Source organism: Pteropus alecto, unplaced genomic scaffold, assembly GCF_000325575.1.
Source record: "Pteropus alecto unplaced genomic scaffold, ASM32557v1 scaffold95, whole genome shotgun sequence".
Taxonomy (NCBI): domain Eukaryota; kingdom Metazoa; phylum Chordata; class Mammalia; order Chiroptera; family Pteropodidae; genus Pteropus; species Pteropus alecto.
The window spans coordinates 4893260-4903356 of NW_006441071.1; the positions used below are offsets into that span (position 1 = coordinate 4893260).

The following is a 10097-nucleotide window of genomic DNA, read 5'->3' on the forward strand; positions in this document are numbered from 1 at the left end:
GTTTATCCCTATTTAGTAGCGGTATACATTTCCTTTCTTGCATTGCAATTATAAATGAACAGGCCTTCACAACTCCATCTGACTTTTATTCTTTAGAATAACTGTATACCCCACAGAATGTAGCATAATGGCATTACAGATTCCCAATAAGTGTGTATTAAATTTGTACACTCATTATTTATCTTGCTGTATTTCAAAATAGAAAACAAATATTTCTTCTCTTTATTCTTACTATGAGTAAAAGATCAAGACAATAAGTACTATGTCAAGTTCTAAATGACTAGGTCCTACATGAAATGAAAAACATTTAGTTCTTTTTTGTGTTTAAAGAAGTGAGAAAGCTGAAGTGGAGTGTGGGAGAGAGGTCAGGTAGTTCAGGAAAATTAGAGGTGTGAGGATTGGGGCAAGATGAGGGACCTAGAATCAAAATATACACTACTGTGCATCCAGAAGCTCCCTTCTCAATCGTTTGTGATTGTGATTGAAATACAGAAGTTTTTACTGTAAGGACAAAAGTTTAAAACTATCAAATACCCCAAGTATGTATAGCAGATATTTGTATCATTTCTAAAACTGAAACATAAGAATTGTGAAAGAAACAAGGCCCACGAGATTAAAATAATAGATTAGAATCTGAAGGTGAAGGATCTATACTTAGTTTCACAACTGAACTTGTCTGTGACTTCCAGAAAGCAAGCATTTTTTGGTTGCTTTTTTCCCAACTTTCGAATTATAAAATTATGTAAAATTTCATACTTATATACTGCACGTATAGTATATACATATATACCTTTTGAATTATGAAATTATATATATTATATATATATACACACATACATACATATAATATCCTTTGTCTATTATGGAAGTAAAGTGCTTTGAAATCCTCAGAAAAAATGAGAGAGAGCTTAATAGCTTTGTTCTTTTCTTCTAAGGTCATGTGAAACTAGCAATATTTAGGACTCATTACACAAAAACTCATGGAAAAATTACAATAAGATATCTTAAAATTATTTCTTTGAGCAATTGAACAAAAGAAAGACACGTTTTATTTCGCATGCAACTGACTTTTCTGACTCATCGTTTAGGTGCATGAGGGTCAGATGAAAGAACTGGATTCTTCCATCATCAATGCTGCTGACCTGGACATTCCCAAAGACCACTTGCTGTTCAGCATCATTCATAAACCACGTCATGGCCTCCTCACCAATGCGGTGTTTAGCAAAAACTTTCCTCAGTATGAGCAGCCAGCCAACCATGGTCAGAAGCATGAACTTGTTCACAACTTTTCCATGGAACATCTCAAGAATGGTATGTAATGTTTCCACTTTTATTTGTTGTTGATTTAACAATTTAACCTAGAAAAGATAATAATAAATCACAGAAATAGGAAGTGAAGAAATGTCATTCACCTGCTTTATTTATTCCTCAAGGGTTTTCTCTTGGCTTGGGATTAATGTAGGGCATGAAGCTCCAGCTAGAGATAGTGGGTAATGGGAAAGAAAATAATGGGCTTTCTTTTACTTTTAGGACATCAGTAAAAATGATATTTGTGATTTTTGGTATTTTAGCTCAAACTTTTAATGTCATACTAAAAAATTCCTTTTAAAACTACTCAGATCATGGAACTAAATTTTAAGAGATTTGTCTGCCAAAATTTCCACATATAAAACAAATATAGAACCATATGTAATAATTCATTATTTTCTGAGGAGGTAATCTCTTCTTTAAAAAATAACACATTAGAATAGGAGCCTGAATTATTTTTTAATTACTCTTTTTAAAGAAGTCAATCTGACCTTATTTTCTATTTATAAAAATACTTTAAAATATTTGAGAAAACTGGTTCTAGAATCACGACCTACTCTCACACTCCTTCCTGCTTTCATGTACTTAGTTTCCCAGCCTGGAGGGTCCTTCCCACTCCTTCACCTTGGCTAGCCAATACTGTGACGTCAGAACCAGTTTACTGTTGACCTCCTCCTCCTCCTGTGAGCACCCCCAGATCCTCCAAACCATTCCTTTTCTGTGCTTCTTAACACTTGTTCAATGTTTTTCCTACCATCTTTTAATTTTTCCTTTCCCCAGCTAGCGTTGTAAGTCTTCTGCCCTAAACTTAATTTTGTGAGAGTTGTACAATGTCATCTCATGTTTGAATGTGAAATGCTAATTCATATATTTCACAATTTTTATCAGTTGCAAAGAAATAAGTTCTGGAGCTTAAATGATGATATTACCAAATCAATAACCATGTTAGCAAATAATACAAGATATATTTACAATATTTGTTCAAATTTACAACATAAGAAAAAGGAATAATAAATTAAATTTTACCCTCGAGAAAACTGATGTTTTAAAAATAACATTCATTTGTTATTGTTAGATTAAGTACATTTAAAAAATTTAAAAATGTTCATATAAATTAATATTTTGGTGATATTCTTAGAGATTAGCTGTTCACCTCTATTTTATTTTTGGTTCATTTATGACTAAATTTTTTTTAACTTTAGTATATTCTCACACACATCCCAGTACCTCACAAACATGTAGAACTTGTAAAACTGCTATCGTGTTATGTAACCTGTTTTATTATTATCAATTATTATAAGCATCTTTTTACTATTTAAATATTAATTGAAAACATGGTTTGTGATAGCTATAGTGTTTCATTGTATGGATGTAGTACATTGTAATCTTATATAACTGTCTCTTCTTTTAAATAAGCAGATAATTTTTCATTTCTGGATATTAAGAGTTACATATTAATAAATATTTTTTATAAATTTATGTAACAAATATTCGTGCACATCTCAGTATTTATTTTGCATAAATTTTTATAATGAGATAACTTTGTAAAAAAAGGTGAGCATTTATAATACTTTTAGAGAAAAAATTGCCATTGCCACAAAGACATAAACATGCCTATTTTCCTAATCAATGATAGATATTATTTTAAAAAATATTTGCAAATTTGGTAGTCAATAATAGTCTCATTGTTATATTTCTTTGAAATTCTTAGATTATGAATGAAATTGAACATATTTTTATGTTTATTGAGCATATGTGTTTCGCCTTTTGTGCATTGCCTGATAGTGTCCTTTGCCCGTTTTTCCATTGATTCGTATTGATATATGAGATCATTAAATAGTAATATTTAATATTTTTGTCCCTAATGTTACAAATAAGTTTTTCCATATTTTATTTGCCTTTTAATTCATATTTTTAAGTACAGAAATCAAAAGTTATGAGTCCTCAAATTTGTTCTTTTTTCTCAAGAGTGTTTTGCTTTCTGGGTCTCTTGCATTTCCATAAGAATGTTATGTAGGTTTTAAAAAAAATAGTTTTATATTTAATTTTAGTTCATCTAGAATTTATTTTGGTTATTTGCTTGATAAGCTTGAGGTACAGATCTAACTATAATTTTCCCCAAATAATGAACTAATTTTCTCATGCATATAAACACCTCGACACCATTGTTCTGATACAGTTTATTAAATAATATATTCTTTTCTCAGTGAATTTAAATAAGACCCTTATAAAATACTAAAGTATTTAAACAGTAAATTTTAATAAACTCAGTGGGTACTCTTACTATGTAAAACAGTTTAATTTCACACTATTGCACTGACTAATGATCTCTTGCTAATACCAATGGCTTGAAAATTAAAACAGGTTATCTGTGACATGTTTTAAAATTGTTCAATCATCAGAAAGATTTACTTTCTCTACTTTCTCTCTTTTTGTTTCTTCTAGGAATGAGGTTGATGTATGTGCATGATGACTCAGAGAGCCTTGCTGATGACTTTACAATCCAGTTGTCGGATGGGAAACATAAGATACTTAAAACCATTTCAGTAGAGGTCATCCCAGTCAATGATGAGAAACCAATGCTGACCAAGTAAGCTACCTGAAAAGAGTCCCTTTCAGCTTCTCTATGAAAATCTGAGGTCTGGAACACTAGATGTAAATATAGTGTATGTCTTCAGAAAGAAACAAGTATTTGACTACTCTTGTCTGTCACAGTTTGGTCCCACCTACTCAGGCACCTGGAACCTTTGGTGCAAATATTAATGTAACTGCTCCTTAACAGTTTTCAAATGAGCCCTTTAATTATTTGCTTTTTCTTTAAAAGTTCTATTTAATTGTAAATAATTAAGAAATGACTGAACATATAGTATGAAGTGAACAGTATACTAAATATTTAAATGCACGTACACACGTACCAAAGTGCAATTAATATATAGATTCAACTAAAATGTGATAATTATACCTGCAGACAGCCTTCGCTGTGAGTTTGGTCAAACTTCTAACTAAGAGTGGCTGAGGGAAAATATTCATGCCACTTCTTTTATCATCTTGATATTTCATTGTCCACCAGTCCTCTACTATGTTCCATATGAATCAACACCCCCTTGCCACCTGATATCAAAATGATCACTTTTTAAAAATTCTGAGCTGATATTAATTATGGACTTTCTCAATGCCTCCTTCTATAGTTGATCAGAGTTGGATTCTAGGGTACAGGGTCTTCATCTATTATATTTCTATTGCTCCAGCCATTTCTCTTATTATTGGTAACTTCACAGAAGCATGGAAGATTAAAACTTGAAGCCCAAATTCTTCTCCAGCGCTGGGCACAGAGAAATATCTCCTCTTGGACCACTTCACCACATTAAATATATGCTGCAGTGAGAGACACTGAGTAGTCAGTCTGAGCTTTTATCAGGAAGTGAACAACTTTCCCAAAATATGTAAACTCTGAGTCTCCTCCACTTTGCTGAAAAGAGACCTCAAACAAGTCCCTTCCTTATCCTGCTGACTCTCCTGCTGCTCCCTTATAAGCCACCAGCAGCAGTGCCCTTGAGAAGCATTGTGGGAAATACTAACAACAGCTTTTTGGAGGGTTGCATCTCAGACATCAGTTTGACAAAGTATTTAACAGAAATTTCGACTTTAATTCTCTGACTGGAATGTTGGATTGGTATGACTTGATTTAATTTTTAAAAACGAAAGTTTAAAGAATATTGCAGTATTATGAAACCTCCTTTTCTGATAACTTCACTTTATCCAAGAGGGAAAGGGAGAGGTGAAGACTGGTGTTAATTAATTGCTTGCTATGTGACAGACACTATATTGAACTCTTTCACATATATTATTTCCTTAAATCTACACCAAAATTGTGTGAAGTAGGTATTATTAACCTTAGTGAGAAAACTGAGACCAGAAAGGTAAAATAACTTACAAAAGGCAACTCACTCAATTCTATCTGACTTACTATTTCTTGCTGTGTTCTAGCTATTAAACTGCCTAGGATAGCTACATGTACAGAATTACCGAATCTTCCTCAACCCTGCTTCAAAATCCCTCCCTTCTTTTCTTCTCTCCAGTAGAGAAGAAATATTCTCCCTTCTTTCCCTTTCATATGTGTCATTGGTTCTATCACCTCTTGCCTCCCTTCTGAATGTGCTCTATTTTGTTTTTCTCTCCTGCGTCTATACTTTCTCCTTTTTCATTCCTTCTGCTAATAAGACATAGGGAGATAGTGGTGGAGAGACCTAATTCTAGAGGCATACTGTCTTGGTTCAGCTACTTACCAGTGGTGTGACCTTGAACATGTTACTTAACCTCTGTCTACTTCTTTGTCAACTTCTTTGTAAATGAGGAAAATAGTATGTTACTCACAGGGGTGTTGCAAGGTTTAAATTAATTAAAATACATAAAAGCATTCGAAAGACTGGCTAGTACATAGTGCTAGTTATTATTATTGCAAGCAGGGATCTTCATTCTAGAACCGGAAAGGTGATCTAGTCCCTCATTTCTTTCAGTGCCAAACTGTTTGGAAGAATAACTTGTGCTCACTTCTTCTACTTCTGCCCATTGTCTCCAACCTCAACCACTTTATTAAAGCCGATCTCTTAAAAGTTATCCTTGCTTTCCCACCAAATCGAATGACTCTTCTCATCTTACTGGACCCTGTTAGAGCATTTGATGCTATCTCTTTTATATTCCTCTTAGATGCTGTAGTCAATGCTTTTGGTTCCCTGGGTCACACACCCTTAGCCCACTTCTGTCTGTAGTTGTGGTTGTGGAACATACTGTTCACATGCTCAGTGCCTGGCCCCAATGTCCAAGTGTGTAGTTCTACTTTTCTGCCTCAGGGCTTTCTCTGAAGCAGCAGTGGCTTATTCAGCCCATGTCCAGGCACAGCAGAAAACTCTGTGAGGGCAGCCTTTAACCTGTGGGAACTAGTGGATAAGATAAATATCCAGCCTCCCATCCTTCAGAAGCACAATTTGAAGCATACTTTATGTGTTTCTTCAAAGGATCCCTAGCAGCATTGAGCCCCATAGCAGTAAAAACACCCTGTGTTGCTATTTCTTCTTTCTCTCCCTTCTGTCTCCATCTCCTATTCTGAAATCACTTCCCAAAGAAATTACCTGCACCAAGGTTCTTGTCCCAGGGTGCCTTTCAGTGTAATCTGGACTGCAACATACTTTTTCTCTGCTTCTCTGGGAAGAGGACTCTAGCTACCCAGAAGATTGACAGGGAGAGGGAGAGTAATGTAGAGGGCCACAGATGACCTAAATATCACCAAACTCACAATGAATGGTATGTCATAAAGGATACCAGAACACTTGTAGATAAGTCATTTAATCTCTGTAAGTAGGTTTCTGTCAGTAAAATTAGAATGATAAAACCTGGTCCATTTACTTCATGGAGCTGTTATATGAAATAAAATATTAGAAACAAAATCATTTTATAAAATAAATTGAAAAATAAAATTATAAAGTACTTTATATGTAAACAATGGAAGTATATAATTACCTCATACCGTATTCATTGTTGCTAATTGTCTTTTAGGACTTTCATGTGTAAAGTGAAATGAGAGCCTGTTTGACAAGTTTGGCTCATTATTTTCAATACTTTGGATGTTGAATGTCGTTTCCTAATTGCTAAAGATTGAAAACTGTAATAGTAATTATGAGTGCCTCCTACTAAAGCAATACCTTGTATTTTCATATCAACCCACACATCTTCCTTTACAGGAAGGCTGAAATTACAGTGAATATGGGTGAAACTCATATTATTTCTAGTGCTGTTCTTTCAGCCATAGATGAAGACTCACCCAGGGAGAAGATTTACTATTTACTTGAAAGCCTTCCCCAAAATGGGCAACTTCACCTTAAGGTTAGTGGCCTCTTTACTTTATTTTTCAAAATGAATATAGCAGGTATAAATTTTCTCTATACACAGGTTTCTATAACTGAACTTATTCTCTAATAGCCATATTTTGCCTAGAAGTAGAAAATTTAATTTTCCAAGTTTGGAGTAAACTCACACTATTCTAAAATTTCTTACTCAACTTAGGTTAAGTTCAACCAATATTAAGGCTCCCTTTCTCCTAGGATTGCACCTAAATTTGGGGGGAGGGAGTTACCAGAGTAAAAAGCAAGTTGTCTAGTATCTGCTAAGAATCAGTCATCTTTTGAGATTATCTTCATTCCCACCAGATTAAAAAAAAATGTCTTTCAATAGATTTTATTTCTTAGAGGAGTTGTGAGTAACAACACACTGATTAAAGTTTATATGGAGAGGCAAAATACCCGAAATATCCAACACAATATTGAAGGAGAACAAAGTAGAAGGCCTAACATTGCCAGACTTACTATAAAGCTACAGTAATTCAGACAGTGTGGGTTTGGTGAAAGAACAGACAAATAGGTCAACAGAACAGAATGGAGAGAACATAAATAGATGCATACAAATATAGTCAATTGACCTTTGATAATGGAGCAGAGGCAATACAATGGAGAAAAGATAGTCTTGTAACAAATGATGCTCACCAGTCCGATTCAGACTGTGTGCGTGATGGCCAAGGATGAGCTCAACGGAAATTACAGATTAGTCACTTGTGAAGGTCACTTGAGTGATCCCTCAATATGTTTATTTGAATGGTGTATTAAGGCTAGCAACAATGACTACCAACCATCCCCAACGTGATTATTTGACTGAATGCTTCAATTTTAATGTAACGTAGACACAGTCCTCGAAAAGCAGCAAGAATTCATTCTGTGTGGAACAGCTTGATTGTCTTAGACTGTAGGTACCATAGAGAATCAATGAAGAGCAGTCACTGATTTAAACTGAGGTACAGCTGTGTCCTTATTTCATTTCAAAGAGTAATGGAGCAGAAATGCAGTGAGAGCTCACACATTTGGGTGGCTTGGGAACTGAAGTGTTTTGGATCTGTGAAAATCCAGATGGATCCACATTCCCAGTTTGGCACTACATGATTCTCTCCTAGCTCTTTAGGGGTTCTCCAAGTCTCTCCAAGACCAGAGACGGAGACTTCAGGGTTCTTGTTTTCTTTTTGAGTTTCTTTAGTTTTCCCCACCTTGAGTCTGACTCTTAATTTCTTCCTCTTTCGGGGCTTGAAATGATTTTGCTCAAAAATTTGGGAGTGTGAGTGGAGAGAAAGCAGAAGATACCTTTTCCTGTATTTACTTCCTGGGAAAAGGTTGCAAAGGAAAAAGTTAATTAGAACTACAGACTGTCCAGTTTAAAATCTGAAAGAGAATCTGTTTTAAAAATTAAATTTGCAATAGATCTTATGATAGAAACAACAAACTTAATTATTACAATATAATTGGGAGCAGAACATATGTTTGTCCAGGCATCAGGCGTGCAAAAATATTAAAGAAAAGGGAACTTTACCTTTACCATCAGGCGTGCAAAAATATTAAAGAAAAGGGAACTTACCAGCTAGAATGACAACAAGGGATGTGGTAACAGAGGAGAAGAGGACAATGAATTTTTGCCAGGAACTGGGAGTCTGTGCAATAATGTATCAGGGAAAACGTTTTTAAATAATCAGTTTGAATTTCTGTTTTAGTTTCTTAAACCAGACAGAAAATGTGCAAGATAATATCATATAGTATATTTTAAAAATGACATTTTTCTTAAATAATGTCAAATGACTTTTATGATCTATTCTTGGGGAGACCTATGTTGAGAGAATAACAATTAAATTATTCATCAGATACAGATTTATTATTATTATATTTTCTAATACTCTCAGCTTCAGCTCCCCCTAGTATATGAACCTCTTTTAGTTGAAAATACCACAATTTCTGAACTGAATTCTGTACAGAATACATGCTTAACTAATGTTGGCTTATATTTAAAAGATTCTGATATTTGCAATTATATTTTTTGCTGACTCAGGGTAAAATGTAGAGAATGATAGGGAGCTTGATAATTTCCGTTGGGCTTTATTTAGTAAGGCTTAAAAATGTATGGGACATAAGTACATTCATTTTATCTTTGTTTTCTTCAGATCTATAACAAATCAATTTGAAAATACGGGTTTGATTAATTGTACAGTATATAAACTAAAAAAATAGGAAACCTCAGGTGAAACACATTTAATATTTAAAGAATCAATTATAGCAGCTCAATTACCCACCTGCTCTCATTAATTGGAATATTTAATCAGCTATGATTGCTTATGATAAATACCTTGGAAGTAGCATTGCTGTTGAATTGCCACATGATTTTGTCAAAAATCCTTTGGTTGAAGCTATTTCTTCCTAAGATCTTAAATTATTTTAATATATTTTTTGAAAGGAAAAAATAAAGTAAAATAATAAGAAGTTGAGTTTGGAGTTTCTTGGAAATATCATTTATATTGGAGATTTTCAGGGAACAGAAAAAATGTCTACTAACACAGCTTGGAAAGAAAAAAGCACAGGCAGCTGACTAATTCTGGCACATTTCAGATAGGGAGGGACTGGGTCCGTCTCTATCCTGGCATGAAATGCACTCAGGAGGAAGTGGATCTGAACTTGCTGAGATACACACACACTGGGGCAATGGATTCCCCAAACCATGACAGCTTCACCTTCTACCTCTGGGATGGCGACAACAAGTCCCCTGCATTTGACTGTCACATCACCATCAAGGATATGGAAAAAGGTAAAAGCATTTCTACCAAGGTTTATTGGGATTAGCTTTTATAACCAGAAGTGAACTGGTGTAAGCACTCACAGTTTTTCCTTTTTCTTTTTTCCATTCTTCCTTCCTTTGTTCTCTTTCCC

The 10097-nt window shown here is 34.2% G+C and overlaps 1 protein-coding gene across 1 annotated transcript in view; it reads left to right on the plus strand.

Moving 5' to 3' along the window:
• The window catches only part of FREM1 (FRAS1 related extracellular matrix 1), a 109821-nt gene that overhangs the window by 51535 nt on the left and 48189 nt on the right, over nt 1–10097 (plus strand). Inside the window, exons 19-22 of the mRNA XM_006918357.1 lie at nt 1089–1311; nt 3754–3898; nt 7047–7188; nt 9780–9975. Coding sequence (XP_006918419.1) covers nt 1089–1311; nt 3754–3898; nt 7047–7188; nt 9780–9975 — 706 coding nt within the window. The remainder of the gene's footprint in view (nt 1–1088; nt 1312–3753; nt 3899–7046; nt 7189–9779; nt 9976–10097) is intronic.